This window comes from Tachypleus tridentatus, chromosome 9, assembly GCF_004210375.1.
Source record: "Tachypleus tridentatus isolate NWPU-2018 chromosome 9, ASM421037v1, whole genome shotgun sequence".
Lineage (NCBI taxonomy): Eukaryota > Metazoa > Arthropoda > Merostomata > Xiphosura > Limulidae > Tachypleus > Tachypleus tridentatus.
Window position 1 is genome coordinate 65,023,929 of NC_134833.1, and position 21,698 is coordinate 65,045,626.

The window sequence follows — 21,698 nt, forward strand, 5'->3', positions numbered from 1 at the left end:
TAGGAAGCAGCTAGTTGTCTATACAGTTATACAAGTTTTTATTTGTCATACTTAACTGAAAGAGCAGCAAAAGTAGTGTACTGACACATTTGTAAGAGTCGTGCATGAGCAGATCTAAGGTGCTGTTGAGCCGTTTATGTAATGTTCATAATTTAGTGTAGTTGTTGCCTAGTGCACTGTTTAGCATTATTCTTACAAAAAGTACTATTCATGCTGAATAATTGTATCAATTCTCTCTCACATTTACCATCTGTATTTATAATATTATTATTTCTAATACATTAAAGTTTGTTTATATTTCCATATTTCATGTAAAGCTACCTGAGAGCCATAATTAATTTAGAAGTTATATACTAAAGGGAAGACAACTAATCAACACCACTTACAGCCAATTCCTGAACTGCTCCTTTAATAATGAACTGTGGGACTGACCATCACTTATAATGTCCCTGTGGCTGAAAGGGTGAGCATGTTTGTTGATAAAAATTTGAACCCATGACCCATCGTAATAACTTACTACGTGCAAGAAAAATAAATTGCTGATATTAGACTGTTTCCCTCATGTTTGGAGTGCCTCAGTAGCCATAACTACATGAAATATTCTAAAGGTATCACTACTAGCTGTTCCTCTTAATCAGTACCTGGTTGTTCTGTCATTAATTTCATATATATAGAACTAGATTGATAGTGATGTTAAAACACTAATGATGCTACAGACATAAAACTTCAAAATTCATACTCTATATGTTTCATCACTCCTGTATTTTTACATCTAAATAGTGACAACTTACCCGACCAACAAGACTTTCTGCACTGCCAATTATTTCACCGTATAACCTCTCTGTTTCCAGAGTTTGTCTTATTGGTGATTGATGGACCTGACGGCCTGAAAAATAAAACATTTCCTTTGATGATATTTTGAAATGTGCATGAGAAAACATCCAATTATGATGCTTGCAATGAAAATCATTGAGGTTTTTAAGCACAGAGTGTTGAATGTATCAAAGATACTCACAGGGTGATGGTAATAGCATAGCTTAAAAACTTCAAGTTGTACCAGAAGAATAGGACATATTACTTAAGTACATGTAATCAGACAAAATATTTCTCTCAAGAATTTTTTCTGAATACTCCACATTATTTATAGAAAAAGTTAAGAAGATTTTCTACTTCATATAAATGCTCATTTGATAAAAAGTAACAAAGAACAGATTCATAAGAATGTTTATGTACGTTGTTGATGGAGCTGCTTACCATGGTAAGAGGCTCGATGAGTTGGTATAAAATTTGAAACTTCCCTAAGAAAACCCTTACTTCTTTTAAGGACTGATTTATGACTAATGTCTCCATCTGGTGCTATCCCAGCTACAGCTATTGCTGGAAGCTGAGCCAGTCTCAGTGAAGCAGCAATGTGACTGAGTGACCTCTGATTAATTTGGTTATTACGACCATGTTGTTGACCACAAGGTCCGTCACCATCGTGGCTGTCCTGCTTCTTTAGGCAAGGCAGACGAAAACTCCCTCCTCTAGTGATAAAGTTTCGAGGGGGAGGGGTTGGAGGTCGGGGTCCCTCCTGGTCTTCAGAATCAGCTAATGAAAGACTGAACAACCCATTAACGTTAATGTGCTGGTTTCATTTTATTATAGAAACTAAAAACACGTTATTTAACTGGGAACTGTGTATCTACAGACTGTATTTCTTTCCTGTAAATGAAAAATTATCATAGAAAAAAAACCCAAACAAACCTGGATATATTATTATAAAAATTGAAAGTATTTCCAAGTCTCAAAACCTTAAATATTAGTAACTTTCCTAAAATATAAGTAGGCTAGATGAATAAGGTACAAACACATTCACTACATGTACATATAAGTCTGAACATTTATACTGCCTATTTTTTTGCAACGTTTCTGTAAATGGGAGATTTATTTAAATTCCATGATGACATGCATTTTTATATAAAAAAACGAGAGTATGGAAGCTTAAAACACTGTCAAACAAAAAACCAAAATGCATATCTTTAGGAATCTCTGCCTGAAAAGTACTTTTGTTCATAAATTTGCATTAAGTAGATATATGCATGTATTTAGTGGAGAATTTTTAATTGTACTGTTTAAATTAGCTGCAATAATATATATACATTGGATCTGAAGAATTGATTATGTAAGTTAATCAGAAAAACACAAAACTGACCTACATACTGGATGTTAAGTTAATTTTTGACAATATGATACGAGTAACAAACAAACTACCTGTATCTATCATGCATTGTGTATAACACTGGACCTTTCTTGTAACTAAGTGTTTCTTGGTTAGAAAAGTTAGAAGATGGAGCTACACTCTCAGAACTGGAACTGATGTTAGTGACAGCATGCTGTAGGTGTACAGTCTTTAATGGTATGCTTTCAATATCTTCGCCTGCTGAGCATGTGTCGTAGGTAATTAACCCTTCAATTGGCATGACAAGCTGATGTGGTAAAGGAGACCCAGATGCACTTGGTAATGAAGAAACTACGCCATAATAACACAGTTCTACGTCATCTACAGAGAGGGAACTGGAAAGAATGATGTTAGTGTTTAAGCTAAAAGCAGTCTACGTCAATTGAAAAATACTTTTACCAGAAATCAGGTTGTTAAATATGCAACATTTACTACAAGGAATAAATATGACTGGAGAGAAATTAAAAAGCTGCTTATAAAGAAAATAGAGAAATACCCTTTACCTACTGACAAAAACATTTAAAATATTAACATCTAAGTAATGTTAAATAACACATTCTTATAAAGGTTATGTGGTACATCTGCCTCAATGAGAGATGGGTTTTAATATAAACTTTAATATACAGACATATGCTTCCTTAAAACAACTACATATGGTTGGTCAAAGAAGGTTTTTCTTACTTTAAAAGCTAATTCTTCTTCTGCATACTGTAATGTTAGATTTTATTAATGAATCATACATGTTGTTTAACAAACACACAGCTGTCATTTTACTACCCAAGTATAAAAGTGTGTTATGTAACAAACAAACAGTTGTCTCTATTACTATACAAATGTAAATATGAGTATTTAGTTAAGACACCACTTCATTTTATTAATTGGCTTTTACCAAATATAATAAAGAAAAATTATTTTAAGTATGGTGAAATATGTTTATACAGAAATTAGAGAACAAATTACTGTATATACGTACATACATACTGTCATTTGTTTAGGAGAGGCTGAATTTGCACTTTTAGAAACCTCACCAATTCTGTACAAAGACCACACTGAATACTTTACCTTAAAAAGTACAGTAAAATGACCTGTTATACATTATGTATTAGAACAGTGCATGCTGAAATAAGATTTACCCATATATGGATTTGTCTGACGTTTCTGAATATTTAATGTACTTGTAAGAAGGATTATCTCTAATTTTATGACACAGTCATAATGACAAAGATGACAAAAACAGTGTATCAAAGTTAGCATAAGATTAAATTATCAAATAATTACCAACATAAATACTGAAGCTGTTGTATCTGGAGAATTACCAAAAAGTTACTATCATAAAAATAAATAATATTATTACTTTAAAATACAGCAACTGAGACAGAAAAGGTAATGACTGTTTAGTCTAACAAGTGAAAATTAAAATGTGTAACTACCGAGAAAATAAGCTTTCACCAACCTTGACAAATCTTGTCCATAAACAGAGCTAAGGTACCTTTCTTGTGGAAGTTTAATATGGTTAATACTGTAAGGGTTAGCTACAGCATAACGGGAAAGTGCTGAATCAGTGGGAGATATTTTAGCTTGAGATCGACAAGGACCAAGATGCAGAGATCGCATTCTTTCTGGATATCTGGCACGTATGGTGGTCCACATTCCAAAAAATGGATGATTTCTCTAAAACAATTAGACAAGTATGTAGAATGAGAAAAAAAGTAATCAAAGATGAATGAAAACAACACTAATATATGATGAAACGAAATTGAACAAAAATTGTTCTTAACTATAGGTGAATAAAACAGATTATTACATCTTCTGGTAATCTGGGACGAGGTAATTATCTTAAACAATAAAATTACTGTATTCATCATGAAAAGGAAATAAATGAATTATAACACTCACCCTATGCATTGGTTCTATATCCACTCCATCATGAAATTCATCAACATCTAAGCTACCAGAAATTGCTCTCCGTATTTCAGGCCCAAGTTCATGGAGTGTTCGCAACCCAGCCTATAGGAAAATATTTAACTGTTCAATAACAAACGAGCTTGTTGCTAGAAATTGAAAGATAGATGAAGGAGGAATCACAGGTAGTTTTTTCACCAGAATCTATTTTTGTGTTTCCATTACTTGTCATATTAAATGAATTATATTGATAATAAGATGGTTTGTTGGATATTCTAATTGGTTGAGAGCATAATGTTTAGGGATAACAGGAACCTTGCTGTCCCATCCTCTATGCTAAGCTAAAAATTATTAAAAAAAATAAAGCCAGCCCTTATCATTCATATATCTATTAAGCTTTCTTTTAAACTCATTTAAATTCACTGCCTCTACAACATCTGAAACTCAGTGGTTAAGGGACTCGACTTGTAACCTGAGGGTTGCAGGTTCGAATCCCCATCACACCAAAGATGCTCACCCTTTTAGCCATGGGGGTGTTACAATGTGACAGTCAATCCAACTGGTAAAAAAGTAGCCCAAGAGTTGGTAGTGGGTGGTGACGACTAGCTGCCTTCCCTCTAGTCCTGCGCTGCTAAATTAGGGGCGGCTAGTGCAAACAGCCCTCATGTAGCTTTGCATGAATTTCAAAAACAGTCTACAACATCTTAAAGTAACCCATTCCATAGACCAACCTCTCTGTTATAAAAATAACATTGCCTAAGCTAAAGATAACGTCTATTTTGCCTAAATCTGTATTTGTATCCCATAGTTCTATAATTCTTGCTGTTAAGTATATAAAAATGTTGATGCATCAACGTTATCAATTCCTTTTTATAACCTTAAACACTTCAGTCAAATCTTCTCTAGCTTTCTTCCAGATAAGACAATCTTAAGGATCTTAATATCTCTTTGTATTATCACCCTTCCATCCCAGGTACCATTTAAGTAACCCTCCTTTGAACCCTTTCCAACAATATGATGTCTTACCTAAGGTAAGGAGCTCAAGACTGAACACAATACTCAAAATGTGGCCTAACCAGTGATCTGTACAATGAAATTATAACCTCTTTAAATTTTTATTCCATATTCCTGTAGATACAACCTAAATTCCTATTTACCCTACCACTAGCAATAGTACACTGCTTATATGGTTTTAGAGATAGATCAACCATTACACAAAGATCCTTTTTTTCTAACATTGTTAAGGTTATTCCCATCCAAATTATACTTAAAATTTAAATTATGATAACCAACACGTATTATCTTGCATTTATTGTAGTTAAAACTCATCTGCCATTTTTTTTTGCCCAATTCACTATTTGATCTAAATCCTTTTGTAAATCAGCAGCATCCTATTCATAGTTAGAAACACCCAATACCTTAATTAAACCTATGTTAATTTTTAAAATTAAGTTATTTCTGACTACTCCTCCATCTACATTTAAATGAAAAAGAGCATTTGTCTTAAGACTGAGCCCTGAGGTACCCCATTTGTGACATTAATCCAGCTTAACTGAACTCATTTTATAACAACTTTCCACTTTCTTCCATCACACCACTCTTCCATCCAATTAATTAACTTATCTCCCACATCTACAGAGATAAATTTCTTTACAAGCCTTTTATGTGGTTTTTTGTCAAACAATTTTTGAAAATCTGAGCACACCAAATCCACTCTTGCCCTTGTCTAATATGCTGTAACATTTATAAGCAAAGCATGCCAAAAGATTTTTAAGGCAAGATTTTTACTTAGTGGAACTATGTTAACTATTCAATAAAATTCTATACCTTGTTAAATAACTCTGTAAGGTGTCTTTTTCCACACTTTCCAGATCTTTCCTTACAATTAATGTAAGGCTAATAAGCCTACTGGGACAACTTCTATTAACTTTCTTAAAGACAGGAGTAACATTAGCTAATTTCTAATCTATTGATACTTGCCCACTATTCAAGGGCTTGCAACAAATTGTGGCAAGTGGCTCACATATCCAATTCTTAATCTCATTTTGAAATCCTCAACGAAATATTATCAGGCCCAAGGAGCCTTATCATTCTTTAAATTTACTAATTTTATTCGAACTAGCTCAGAATTTATACAATTTTCAACTTTGTTTCCATCTACCAACTGTTCAAGATGAGGAATATTGCTTAAGTTTTCATTAGTAAAAACTGAAGAAAAAACAGAAGTTAACCCAGCCATTACATAACCATCAGATACAAGTCTTCCTTTATCATCTCTCAAGGGTTCTATTCCTAATTAACATTTTGTTTACCCCTAACATACTTTAAAAAACCTTACTGTTAAATTTTATGTTTTCAGCCAAATTTTATAAAAATTTCCACATTTCATCACTGTCTCTAAATAACTCAGCTTTCCAATTCACAACAGATAATTCTTGTTGCATCCTTTACAAAAAATTTTTTTAGAAATTTGGAATCAAAATATCATTCCTTATGTCTTTATGCAGCAAAGCATCGAACCTAATAAAACCTTGATTACTTGTACCCAGATATTCCCCATTTTCCACTCTTTCAACCATTTAAAGATAATAGAAGTTAACAATAAATCTAGAATAGTTTTATTTCTGGTATGTTTCTTGACCAATCTGTGAAGAATTCCATCTTGAACAGTTTTCAGAAACTTTTCTCTCTCATGGTTTGACACTAGCATTTCCCAGTCAATATGTCTAATTAAAATCACCCATATTTATTACTTCATTAACAGCTGAAATCTTAATTTCACTGTAAAGTTTCTCACTAATTTTATCAGTTTCATCTGGTGGTTTGTAACAAATTTATACTAAGAGTTTTTCACTTGATATCCACTAACAGAAACCTAAATGGATTCAATCTCGTTGCTATTATCCTTAATATTTTCAACTTCAACAGGATGTAACTCACACTTTACATTTTGAGCCACTCTTCTCTCTCTCTTTACTACTCTGTTCCTATTAAATAATCTATAACTGTATTTCAAAGAAATTTCTGATGTCCAAATCACCTACAGTTAACCATGTTTCAGTTATTTTCATTATATCAAAACCCTCCATCCCTAACAGTGCCCTGAAATCATCTGTTTTATTTCTTATACTTCCAGCATTACAATACTAACAGTTAAGCCTTGGTGAAATAATAATCCGTGATGATGAGAAAACCCACTTGTAGAGAAAAGTATATATGTAAAAAAACGACTGGTACAGGTAGAAAGAGCACTACGTAGAGGAGTGAAGAAGGTCGAAATGTTGTTTGCTCCTCTACGTAGTGCTTTCTCTACTAATATCAGCCATTTTTACGTATATAATATAATTAACAGTTAAGCCTATTTTTTATAACTACTTTTATACTGATTTCCTGTGGTAAACTTTCCTCTACGTCTTAGTTTTATTTGGTTTAGTTTGTATTTACCCTCACCATTATCTAGTCCTAATTTAAAACTTCCCTTACAGTTATGTTAATAGTCCTTACAAACATGCCAGACCCTTTCCTACTTAAGTGTAAACTATCCATTCCACAAATCCAACTAGTTAACCTGCTCAACCTTACATACTAATTTCAACCTAGCATTTAGTCCTAGTGACCTACTCAAAATTTCATCTCAACAATTCCTGGCAGTATCTCTCACATAATTAATTTATGGTCTTTATCTTTAAAAATTTCTATTAACTCCTTGTACTTATTAATTAGCTCCTCTTACTTACTATTCTCTATATCATTAGCTTCTAAGTGCACAACAAAAACTGCATCATTGCCAGACCTTTCATTACATCTCTTGCTCTGTCAGCTACGTCTTCCACTTATGCCCCAGGGTAACATAATTTGATTATTTGCTTCCAGTTTATTCCACAGACTATTCTACTGACATACCTTGTCAAGAAATCATCTATAACTATAACATCTTTAAATTTATAGTCTATATCCTTCTCTATTCCTTTTAGTTTTCTTCCCTCCAATAGTTCCTCGGCTAGGTAAGTCAAGGGTTGTCTTTGCATATTTTTAAGACTAGTTGATATACTCAAGAAAGACAAATGGGGAGTGATATGGGATGTGGCAGGTCTAAATGCCAACTCCCTTATGCTAATTATGATTAGGCTCTAAGGTTGAAGTGAAGGACCCACAAGGAAATGACATGGAGGGAGAATGTTAAAATCATACATTAGTCCCCTAGGTAACCAATAATGATATGGATGTTCACTGAACCTCAGAAATATGAACATGAACAGGTATATTATAATTACAAAACCGGACAAGATAAATCAAATTCTCATATTGGATAAAACCTACAACAAGGAATTAGATAAACTTGTACAAGATCAAAATATCCATGATAAACTGAAATCAAAACCTATCTAAGAAAGTTTCTGATTTTTGAGGAATAATTCGTGAGCGTTTTTTCAAGTTAAAAAAATATATTCATAAATGAAATGCTTGCGCAAAATATTTCATGTCATTTGGTAGATAATATTTTGCTCTAATAGATGGTGTGTTTGATTTTCATATGTCTTTAATTGTTGCTTTCATTTTCAGCTCATTAAATGGAATGTCAAGTGGACAAAATCGAGCATTTTCGACACCATCTGCTGTTCGCATTTAATTTCTTGCAATTTCGTTTACAACAATGCATACTATATACCTAGGTATTACATGAAATAAAATATCATAATAAATGTTTTGGGTGTAATGTGTTCATGCATTGAAGTATTGTATAGTCATGCATGTAATGCTTGAATGAAATTATTTAAAAACGCTCACAAATTATTCCTCAACCTAATATATTATTCCTGCAAATTATCTGAATCTTTTAAAAACTTAAATGTGCGTTTTCTGATAGCAAAGTCACATCAGGCTATATGCTGTGTCCACCAAGAGGAATTAAACCTCAAATTTTAGCACTGTAAATCTGAAGATTTGCAACTGTCCCACTGAGAAACAACTTCAAATTTATTGACTCTCTAGTACTACGCATGTACTGTCCACCAAGAACACATAAGGGTAATTGCTCTCTTAGATCTATCTCTTTCAGTGTAGGATCTATATATCCACTATCCAAATGGTTACCAGAATGTCTAGCCCCTGTTCTAAGATACGTAAAATACAATGTGGAATATGCTAACTTGTCAGCAAAATACAAATTCATGATATAAATGAAGTTAAAAATGGCCAGTTTCAACACTGATGTATTATTTACTAACATATCAGTAGACAAAAGAATAGAATTTTTCAAATGAATGTTAACTGAACAGGCTTATCAGATAAAAGAAGGTCTAACTTTAGAATAAGTCAGGTTTCTCAAGATGGTTGAACAGTTTACGCAATTACTTTTTATCTTAAAGATGATAAATTACAAAAAAGGTAGCAGAAATCATCAGGTTCAAAGTTAAAAATATAAAGCTTAAGAATCCAAAGGGGCATATTCTCAAGTGTAATTCCTTAATAATTTTTAGTTGTTAAATAATTGGAAAAGTTTATTATCATGAATGAGAATGAACTTATTCAGAATTTTTAAACAAGTGGGTGATTACAGTAGTCTCCTAACTCTTACAGGTTCTTTTTTTTTTTTTCAAAACTTTCAATTATGTTAGACTTCAATTCTGCTATAAATTTTTTCTTGTACAAAAACAAAACTTAGTTAATGTTTCTACAGATTTCCTGTGATTGTAGATAAACCTTAATAATTTAGAATGCTTGTCACGTGATACCTACAGTCAAAGCTACAGCATTCATTGGATCATTTATATCTCCTGCAGCCTTTTCTTCTTTCCTCTTCTTAAACCGTCTAAAGTAGTCTTGAATCAGAAACGTCGCATAAAACTTGCCCACTGTTACATCATCATCAGCTGCATAGTAGAAAAAAAAAGGTATTTAAAAAACTAAATGCCCAGTTACTTGCTGGAAATTACAAAGCATATATTACAGATAATGAGAAATTACTTGAAACATAAAATCAAATCTCTGAAAACGCTATAATAGCTACAGGAAATTAAAAACTTATAGAAAAGATAAGCAAACCTCCAGCAGGTGGAACCACTTGATCTAGAAGTTTTGAGGATGTTCGTTTCCATATCTTCTTTATCACAGCTCGGAGCTCTTCATTGGCTTCGTCAATGTTACCTACTCGTTAAAATGTATGGGAAGTTTATATGCATAGACTTTTGAAACAGTACATTTTATAGTTTGTAATATAAGGTTAAATAACCATGGTCAAGCTGAAGTTAAAATGTATATCAAACACCCCACCCCTCACAAACAAACGTGGTATTCTCAGGAAAACTGAAGCTAACAGTATTAAGTTACAATCTGATATCAGAGATGTATCAAACACTTCACTCCTCACAAACAAACATGTGGTATTCTCAGGAAAACTGAAGCTAACAGTATTAAGTTACAGTCTGATATAAAAAATGTATCAAACACCCCACCCCTCACAAACAAACATGTGGTATTCTCAGGAAAACTGAAGCTAACAGTATTAAGTTACAGTCTGATATAAGATGTATCAAACACTCCACCCCTCACAAACAAACATGTGGTATTCTCAAGAAAACTGAAACTGACAAATATTACATTTAGAGAACTGGAACTTTTAAGCTGGTGTGTTTGAAAGTGAATATATTAAACATACACAACCAGCAAATTAAAGCCTCAAACACAGGAATAAAACAAGAAATAAAAGCTCTACTCGTTAAAAATGACTTTCTAGGTGTTTTACTGTTTAATCTATCTTGGTTATAACTTGTTGAAACTTCACTGTCTGCTAGAACAAAGTAAGAACCATCTTCAGGACAAGAGACTGTATAACCATCGATACTATACACTTTTTAATCCTTAGTTTGGTATATCTCACAATTATCTATAAAAGTGATCATTCTTATTACGTATATTCAGTTGAGATTAACTTCCAGCTCATACTAACTTGTACAAACTCCTGTACCACAGCTTCACTAAGGTACAACCTGCACTCTATAATAACATAGATATATGATCAATCAAACTTAAGTTCTATGAAATGGCTACTTTTATATGCAACCTTAGCTTAAAATGAGTATTAATACAACTTTACGACATCTTACATTATCATTACATGGATATCAAATAAATACAGAAAAAAAGTTATAAAAATATTCTACTACATACTATAAATAACATATTCTTTTCCAGGTTTGAAAAGGTAAAACCTGGTATGTTTCAACTGTAAGGTTTACATAAACACATACATTAACACTGGAAAAATACTTTCACCAAGCCAGTAGTTCTTTCTGTTTTGTTTTTTTACAATATCCCAGAACTGGCAACAAAATCAACATTTTTGTCTAAATAACAAATTAATCACAGTTTAGGTGACAAGAAGCAGAAACACGTAACAAAAGAGAATCAGGTACGCATTAATAATAAGTATTACAGCTATATGATGAAGTGTTCACTGTAACAGAAGTCAATAAGAGATCATCAAGTAACTAACCTTCTGTTTTTATATGTAATGAAGTTCTAACTAAAGCAAACAGAGTGGCATTGAACATCACAGTCCCATCAGTGTTCAATGGCATGTTCATTGATACAAGTCTCTGAAAAAAGAAACAAATCTTACTATTACAAAAGCATCCCATGACTCAGAGGTAAGTCTCAAGGTTCAAGGAGCAACTTGTAAATAGTTTTTAAAAATGTGTTTCAAAAGCCAATAAAGTTCAAGCAGGCCCCATCACTATTTGTAGGATTAAAAGAATCCACAACTTTTAGGCATTTTACAAGCTACTGAGTATGGAAGTGGGTATTTATATATTCATTCATGATATACTACAACATTTTAAAAAAAACCTTACGTAAATTCTACAAGCTTCTAAGTAAAGAAGTATGTATTTAAAGACTCATCCATGATGGACTGATATCATAACAAAATAATCTGTAAAACTTTATAAACATTTTATAAGCATATAAGTAAAAGAGTGGTTACTTAAGTATTCATCCTACACAACTTTATATGGACTTTGAAAGTTAATAAATAAAGAACTGGGCACTTAGATACTCATCCATGATAGATTTATGTGGTATTGAAATACCTCAATGACTTTATAAAGGTTTTACATGATATTAAGTATGGGAATGGATATTATTCCACAATGGACAAATGACATATTAAAACACTTTATACAACAACTTTATAAGCTACTGAATAAGGGAGTGTTAGGGTATAGAAAAACTGTACATAGCTTGGTGACATATAGAAACATTAACCTTAATACAAGGTACTTGACATGTTTTGTGGCTGTATAAAGATTCTTCAAACATCAGGCTGGGGTGATTATCTGAGTACAGATATTTGTAAATAATTTACACATTACTTTAAAAAAAATGGATATATAATAGCTGTTTCATGATATATATATAAACCTTTTCAAGACCATGAAAACATTAAATGGTATTATATAAAGACTTACCTTGCAGGCAACTCTATGAGGACAGAGCTTACCAAATCCTAAAGGAGGTGAGATTTTTCTCAACAATGTCACAACATCAAGATGCTTTATCCTTCCCCTGAAATATAATCCATAATAACATTACGTAACAATAGTGTTGCAGCATCTGGATGCTTTATCCTTCCCACAAAATATGATCTTTAATGACATCATGAAACAATAATATTACAGCATATAGATGGTTTATCCTTCCCTTGAAATATGCTCCATAATGACATTATGTAACAATAATGTTACAGCATCTAGATGGTTTATCCTTCCCTTAAAATATGATCTGTAATGATGTTACAAGTGCAGTTTACTTTCTCACAAACAAACTAAGAATACAATCCAGCTATACAAAAACAAAACAAGAAAAAAAAAAAGGTAAAATGCAGAAATAATTTCAAACATACTTTCCCACCAATAACAAAAACTCACACACTTACATACAGGTATTACTGAAGTTTAGTACAAAAAACAGGACTGGTATTAAGTGTTAAAAATAACACCATTGATTTTAATGGTGGGAGAACCTACCAAATTTAATAACTAATCCAAAACTTTATTAACAGCAACGTTTACAGTAGACAAATTCTGATTTTAATAATAACAACATTTTGACTTACAGAATCGAGTTATCACTTGATGCTATAGGTCAAAACGTTATAATTATTAAAATAACTTGTATACTGTAAAAAAAAGTTGGTGTATTGATATATCTTGAATTAATTATTCTTAACTTTATTAAGTTTGTGAAATGAAAATTAAAATATGCAGAAGGTTACTAACCAATAAACGTAATTTGAGTTTTTATTTAACAAAAAAACAGATATTAAACTGCTGTTGTTTTTTATTTCTTGAAACTGTATTCATTTTCAACTAAATTTTTTCTCAATACAGAAAAATATGAAATTCATTATAAGAGTCTCTAATTAAAACATAACAAGCTTTACTGTCAGCTATGACCTTCACTTACTTTGCATCTGGGTCATACTCAGACCATAATCGTACAAATTCATCAAGATGGTGTGGACCAAGAATTGACCAGTCTCGTGTTAAGTAGTCGAAATTGTCCATAATCACAGCTACAAACAGGTTTATAACCTAAAGCACCAAGATTAAAAAGCCTGACAATTAACAGTTAAGAAATGTTACAGGATTAAAAAATAATGATGCATTACTTTGGAAATCAAATAAGTAAATATAAACATGTAATACTTTCTATATGGTTAATACTAGCATTCTGTAAACATTAAAGCTCCAAGGGCTCATTATAAGAATATTTGTTTGCCCTTTTACTTTGTATCACGAAAATACTTTATATCAATTATTTAGCTCATAAAACACTTTGTGTTTGTTTAGCTCCTAAAATACTTCTAGCCCTTAAAGTAATTTGTTTCTATAGTCTCTAAAGTATTTCATGTTTTGTAGCTATTAAAATACTTTGTTTCTATAACTCCTAAAATATTTGTTTTATTAACCAGTAAAGCATTTCATGTTTCTCTAATTCTTAAAACACTTCATTTATTCATTTATTCATTTCACTTTACTTTCATAGCCTTAAAATACTTCATATTTCTCTGGTAATTAAAATATCTTTATATCAATTATTTAGCTCACAAAACACTTTGTGTTTGTTTAGCTACAAAATATGAACTACTTTAGAGACTAGAGAAACAAATTACTTAAAGGGCTAGGGAAAAAGGAAGTATTTTAGGAACATAATACTTTGTTCACCTAGTCCCTTAAAATATTTTATGTTTATCTAGTTCCTAAAATATTTCTATTTCTCAAACCCCTAAAATAAATTATATATTTCTGACATTAAAAAAGAAATTCAATTAAATGCAGATATACAAATTTTACTAATTAATGACTGAGATACATAACATAATTGAGATATTAAGATACATATACTAACTAAAAAAGAACATAAGGTATAGAAAGAGATGAAGTAAGGCAGTGCAAAGTCATTTCCACAGTTTTCAAAAGGAGTGTTGGATTCCTTATCACATTTTACATCTGGTTTGTTAGAGCAATCCATCATGATTTCCTGCCAAGACTCTCCTGTAGCAGATCTAAAAACATTTCACACAGGTATACTTATTAATTATTCAGGAAAAGATGCTCCTGTGAAAAACATAACAAAGAAAACCAGTACAATATCACACGATAACACTTTTTGTATGCTAGCTACGCCTTCGGAAAATGTGCATAAGCCTTTATCTTCCTAACAAACATTAAAAAGGTTTATGTTTAGTATTGATTTTCCATCAGTTTCACACATAAGAGCACCAGTGTCACTGATATTCTGTGAGTTTCAGTTAATTTACCTTGTTCAGTAATCTATGTATACACAAGTAAAACACTATTCACTAGGACTCTGATATTTTGATTAAAAAAACACATCTTTCACAATAAATAAAATATGTCATATTTAGCTAAATACATCATATACAAGTAAAATAACTCAGGCAAATATAATTTAAATGGCTGTTTTGCATCTGAATACAAAAAAATATGAAAAAACCTCAGAAGTTTTCCTTAATCAAGTTGAAAAACGATCTGAAAAGGGTGAAGTGATTAATTAAAAACTTGCTTTTAAATTACTTGAAAAATTACATTAAAAACTCTTACAGTTTGTTTTATATCACAGAAAAAGACTAAAAACAGAAGAAAATTTTAACAATTTTTAAAATTTCATGAAAAAAAAATGAAAAAAGCTTAAAATTTAAGTTACTTAAAAAACTATAAAAGAGAGAAGTAGCACAACAAACAGTTAATTTTAAGTATGAGAAAAGTATGAAATAAAAATGAAAAATTTAAATAGTTGGTTTTAAGCTAAAATGTACATGTAGGTAATATTAACTAAATTACCTGGTAAAAACCAAAAAATAGAAAATAATTAATAATGTCCTTTAATATTAATAAAAAATAAAAGAACTAAAAAACTTGTTCTTATGCTACCTGAAAAGAACTAGGACAGCCTGGGGAAATGTTTGAAAATTATTATTTCTGTGAATTGCAGTTGTTGGATCTAGAGAAATCTTTCCAAACACCTGATGATAAAAAGCAAAAAAATAGTTGAAATTGGATAAACACAATTTCATATCTTACTAAAAAATGTACAGGCTTATAGAACACATATTCCCGTTTAAACAAGATCTTAAAAAGAATAATTACACAAAATTCAGAGATCATCTGTACCTGTACATTTAAGTTACCATTACTGGAATTTGAAATAGCTAATTTTATGGTACAGGATTTAGTGAGATGTTTCAACTTGCAATTTCCATCACCAACCAAGGGAATCATACCCTGTTTTTTTATCATTGTTAGTATAAAATAACCACTGATCCATTGATAAACTAATACTATTCAAACTCTTTTTTTTTTAACTATTCAGAGCTGACAATACAAACCCTGGAGTTCTCACAACCAAGGCTCATTTTTAAGCCTAACAAAATTGTGGGTTTTATTTTAAGTTGGTATTCCAAAATACGTGATCAACACTTTCGGGATTTATTAGTATCCCTCTAACTTCTTTGTTAACACACTACTTTAACTAATATTTGTGTGCAAAAGTAAGTACTAAAAATGAAGCTCTGAGCCACTAATAACAGTTCACAACCTAAGCCTAACAGCTGTCAGATCATTTATAAAAAAACAACTTTGTAATAATTTGTAAAACTAGTAAAAAGTCTCTCATAAATGTTCCAGACCTTCCAAGAATTACCTACTGTTATACTAAAAATCAGATTGTAATGTTTTAATTTGCTCAAGAAAATGGATCAGCAAGATAAATAGTGTCTTCCACATTTAATATACAACCTTAAAGAACAAATTTAACACAGTGGAACAAAACTGTGGTGGGAGAACATACAGTAAAAGTTTTATTTCTAATACCAAACAAGATTAAGATTAATGCGTTACTGTGTTTTTGACTTCACTTTCATTAAATACCAATACACAATGATATATTTGCACCATTGCAGCTTAGTATTATAGCTGTGTTTCTATTATTACTTCATGTACAAAAGCAACTTAATTACGTCCAACTGAGTGAAGTACCATGATAAGTTCTACTAGTTTTTTTATAATTCTATCCATGTTGTCTGTGCTTGACAGTAGTACGTTTCCAGCTATGAACAAATACAACTTTTACCTAATTGTTTGCAATAGGTTAGGAGCCATGTATCTATTCATCTCATGCAGTAAAAATAGAGTTAAGAACATGCTACATATAAACTTGATGAATTTCGTCTTTCTTTGTGCAACAATACAACCTCGCTCTAAGCCTTGATGCCTTTCTTTCCTCCTTAACTAACACTTTTTCTGTTTTTCAGCAGTAGCTTCAAGTTGAATGACTAAACTGTTATGATTTTAATCTAACCAAGTACAATCTCATATTGCCTCCATTTTGATAACCTTAAGCAGATGATACAATTTATGCTTTGTTCTTTTTGCTCTCTGGCTGTACGTTGTCTAGGCGACACTTCATTACCAACTAGTAAAAAACTATACTTATGATCATCAATAGGAACTCACAGTAAACATTTTAAAAGAGCAAAATATACACTCAACTCTCTCTTAAGTTTAAAAGTCACAATATTTCATTTCCCATAGAAAAAACATTCACACAAGAACAGATAAACTGTATAGTTACCTGCATACCAATCACAGCATAAATGAAGAAAAGCATCACGATAAGGAGTGCAACGTAAGGCAGTGCCTACAAGTTTGAAACAAACAACATATTTTTAAAATTAGTAATGAGCAGTTCTACTATTAATATTTACCGATGAAATATACTGTGTTTAACAAAGATACAAAAAGCAAGGATACAAATAATAGAGATAAAAGAGCACAGATACCTGAAACGATTTTATAAAGGTCCATAAAAGAGTTCGGATACCTTCTCCTCTACTCAGTAATTTGATTAACCTCATCACTCGGAAGAGTCGGAAAAAATTAATGCTAATGATGTTGGAGCCAGGCTGTAAAAAAAAAGGTTGAGGGTCTTTTCTAATTAATAAATACTTCATACATCTAGTTAACTAAACGAATAAATTGACACATAAAATATTTAGACTTTCTGGTAACGTACAGAAAGAAGCATCAGTACTAGAGGTAATTATGCTTCCTCTGTGAAATAATTTTGGAATCATGTGAGCTGCACATGCACTTTAAAAGCAATTAGAATAAAAAATATGATTATAAAGCACACACATAATGATAGGATAAGCATTTCAATAAAATATTCTGCACAGTAGTCTCAAATATACTAGCTGTTTTATTTCAAGAACTACTATTTTTTTCTGGCACATTAAAAAACAACTGTTTATTTACATAGATCTGTCAGAAATGTTCACCAGCAAACTAAACCCCATATTCTTATCACCCTTGTCAAGCTGTCCTGATATACATGTACTAGTTTTTTTTTAATGTTTATTTACAGTATTATGTTAGCTAGAAGTGCCTAAGATAAGTTGTAACACAATGAGTGTTATGTTGTCTCATTTATTAACACGTTAATAAATGGAAAAGTTGCATAAAAACACAGGATCTTGTGTACTAGTCTCCCTCAACCTTCCATTAATTAATACTTTCAGTCAGTAATTTCCCTACAAACATCCAGTCATAAGTAACTAATCAGCAAAAGAAAAAAACAACAACACTTACATTGACTTCAGAGTAGACAATGTCTATAAAACTTCCTAAGACAATAATAAAATCAAAGACATTCCAGGCATCTCCAAAGTAATTCTGTGAAATAAGATACATGGACCTTCAGAATCACTAACTTGAAATTTAACAGCTGCAAGAACATTTACCATATTTAAAGTTGTCTTAGAGATACACTATCACTTTACTTTTCTTAAACCTAAACATAAATTTTATGTATTCAAAATCATGAATCAACTTTAATATTCTAGAATCATGATGTAATAGAACAGCAGTGAAATTATAGACTGAAATTTTGTAGTGTGTTTTGAATTTTGTACAAAGCTATATGAAGGATACCTGCACTAGTTGTTTCTAATTTAGCAGCAAAAGAGTTGAGGGAAGGCACCTACTCATCATCATCCACCATCAACTCTTGGATTACTCTTTTACTATCAGTTAATGGAATTTACCATCAAATTATAATGCCCCATGGCTGAATGGGGAAGCACGTTTGGTAGAATGGAGATTTTAACCTGCAACCCACAGATTGTGAGTCAAGAGTCCGATTTAGAATATAAATACAATTTATGTGGACTGTTGTTGACCAAACACTATTGTATCATCACCATAAAAGCACTCATATCATTTTAAATATGAAAGTTATAAGTTCAATTTAAACATTTTCATTAAAGATATTATTTTACATTCTGAAGGAAATAGATAATTTATGGTTTTGATGTGTGCAGCAATTTTGTCACAAGTGAAACAATATGTTAGTATTATTTCATACCTGAAGGTTACAAGGTAGGTTTTAACATTCACATACAATTGTCAACAGAAGAAAAAGAAACACTGAACTCATTTTGATCCTGAAGATTACAGATTTGATTTAAAATGTGATATCATTCTATAAACATAAATAAATCTCAAATCTTACTTTAAATCTGAAGGCTATAAGTTTGAGGAGGAACTCGAGGGCAAACACAGTGGTGAAAACCATATTCAGTATATCTAAGGCTGCAGTGTATGACCGAGGTTGGTTGTGGTACTGAAAATAGACATGTGATTATACAATCACAGCATGAGTAGTAATTACAAATATCATGAAATGTACATAAAAGAAAAATATTTCATTGATATAGAATAAATAATTCCAAAATTTTCTAAATGCAGAAAATAAAACTGCACTAGATTAAAGTGATAATTTTACTGTACAAGTATTATATATAAATGTATAGAGAAACATAGGTATTTATATTTCCTATTTATATAACCCTTCTATAAAAAATGACTCTGTTTGTTGTAAGTGAAAAAGTGCAAAAAATACATCTTTAAAGAATTATTTTATAAATTATTAATTTTTGTATAAACCCAGACCTTATGTAATGATAACTTGTACAAAATCAATTATAATTCAGACCTTCAACTGAGTTAAACCTACAGACCAAAACTATTTCCAGATATTTCTATCCCTAGCTATGCTAGAACTAAACTAAGAATATTATGAAAGATTCATACATTTTAGATTAATAAGGTGTTTAGATCTGTCTGTCTTGTTTTTTCTAATTTATGTGCAATAATTTCACAAAACTGAAAAGGAGTAATTTGATTAATATCACTTTCTGAAGACAGCAGAAACAATGAAAGAAGAAAAGAAAGAATGTAATCAGAAATCAAAATCAATTTATTGTAAAAGTTTTCATTTTTATCTTCAAAAACCTTCAGACCCGATCTTTTAAAACACTCTGGACAATTATTAGAGAAAACAGTCAATCAAAAATAAATCTTACAATTTAAGTTTAAAAATCATGAGACAATACATTTTGCTTAAAATATTAATCAAAAATCGATATTAAAATAAATCTGAAAAGCATAGACCAGTACAATATGTTTAAAAGTAATAACAAAATACCCAAACTAAACAAAAAGCACCATAGATCTTTCACTATAAAACTTAGTCACTGAAAGCCAGAGTTAACCATGCTTAATTTGGTGACAAAATATTTAATACATTTAGAAGAGTTGTAATCTAACAAACACTGTGAATATTATATATGTAAAGACAGCTCGTTTGGATTGAGAAAATTTTTTTCCGTAGAGAAGCGAACAACGTTTCGACCTTCTTTGGTCATCGTCAGAGATTTACCAGATTTACGGACTTATACAACAAAACATAAACCAAATGAACACTAGGAATGACAGAGACAAAAAGATCTGCCACAACAAAAACTAGAAAAACTAAGATGCAAACAACAGAAAAGACATCATGACAAACCATTGACTAACCTCATAATTAACAGATCCAACTGACAATTAAACACAGACGAGATACATCTACTTAACAAAGAACTCAACTTTGCAATAGCACCTAGGTACATTCCAACCTTAGAAATCAAAACATGTTTAGAAGATTTAGCCAGGAGACTTGTGATACTTTCCACAGAAAACAAAAACAAGGAAACAACCTACAGAAAGAAGACAACTTAAACAATTTTACTGACATCCAACAGCTAATCTTCCCAGGAAAAATTCAAAATTTATATTTTCCAGAAACACCTAAAAAAAAATCTCAAAAATTTTTTTCAAAGAATTTTCTCACAAAACCATCAACATAATTTCACAAAACAGAAAACTAAAAAACAATCTTGCAAAAAGAAACATTAATTCCATTAAAACCTAAAACAAGACAAAAACATAAAAATTCTGAAAGTAGATAAAGGAAACGTTATAGTCATAACAAACACAAGTGAATACATCCAAAAAATGAAGAACATCCTGTCAGACACGAACAGATTTAAAACAATACACACAACTCTAACAAAGACACACGAGACACAACTGAACAAATTACTACTAAAAATGAAAAAAGCCAACACAATTTCACAAACACTTTATTCCTACCTACGTAAAACTGACTCACGCACACCGCAAATATACGGCATCCCCAAACCTCATAAACCAGATTGTCCATTACGACCAATAATATCCACATATGAATCGTTTAATTACAATCTTGGTACATACATAACATGGGCATTCTCCAAATATGTAACATCAGCCAGCTCATTCATCAAAGACTCTTTTAATTTCAAGTCTGATCTCAATCAACTTAATCATAAAGCCTTAATGGCCAGTTTTGACGTTATATACCTCTTTACACAAGTTCCAACCATTGAAGCCTGCAAGATAGCCTTAGAACTCTATATCCGAGACCCTAACCCATTTATAAACATTCCCAGCAACCCTCATAGAATTCACCAAGATGAAGACAAACTTCATGTTCAACAACCACAACTATATACAAACAAATGGCCTAAGCATGGGCAACCCAGTATCACCAGTTCTAGCCAATATTTTTATGACACAAGTTGAAACACAAGCAATTAACACAGCATTACATTCACCACTATACTGGTACT

The 21,698-nt window shown here is 31.2% G+C and overlaps 1 protein-coding gene across 4 annotated transcripts in view; it reads right to left on the bottom strand.

Annotated features, from left to right (window-relative positions):
* LOC143225331 (muscle calcium channel subunit alpha-1-like) overlaps positions 1-21,698 on the bottom strand; it is a 100,243-nt gene that overhangs the window by 2,325 nt on the left and 76,220 nt on the right. For 3 of the 4 annotated variants that reach the window (XM_076454533.1, XM_076454534.1, XM_076454532.1), the window contains 16 exons: positions 19,217-19,327; positions 18,295-18,378; positions 17,487-17,609; positions 17,279-17,344; positions 15,580-15,671; positions 14,534-14,690; positions 13,589-13,716; positions 12,592-12,688; positions 11,619-11,721; positions 10,169-10,270; positions 9,863-9,996; positions 4,118-4,228; positions 3,675-3,892; positions 2,254-2,556; positions 1,255-1,601; positions 792-886 (listed from right to left, as the gene is read on the bottom strand). In XM_076454533.1, the coding sequence (XP_076310648.1) occupies positions 792-886; positions 1,255-1,601; positions 2,254-2,556; positions 3,675-3,892; positions 4,118-4,228; positions 9,863-9,996; positions 10,169-10,270; positions 11,619-11,721; positions 12,592-12,688; positions 13,589-13,716; positions 14,534-14,690; positions 15,580-15,671; positions 17,279-17,344; positions 17,487-17,609; positions 18,295-18,378; positions 19,217-19,327 (2,271 nt within the window). The remainder of the gene's footprint in view (positions 1-791; positions 887-1,254; positions 1,602-2,253; positions 2,557-3,674; positions 3,893-4,117; positions 4,229-9,862; positions 9,997-10,168; positions 10,271-11,618; positions 11,722-12,591; positions 12,689-13,588; positions 13,717-14,533; positions 14,691-15,579; positions 15,672-17,278; positions 17,345-17,486; positions 17,610-18,294; positions 18,379-19,216; positions 19,328-21,698) is intronic. The other variant, XM_076454535.1, reaches the window with a different exon arrangement.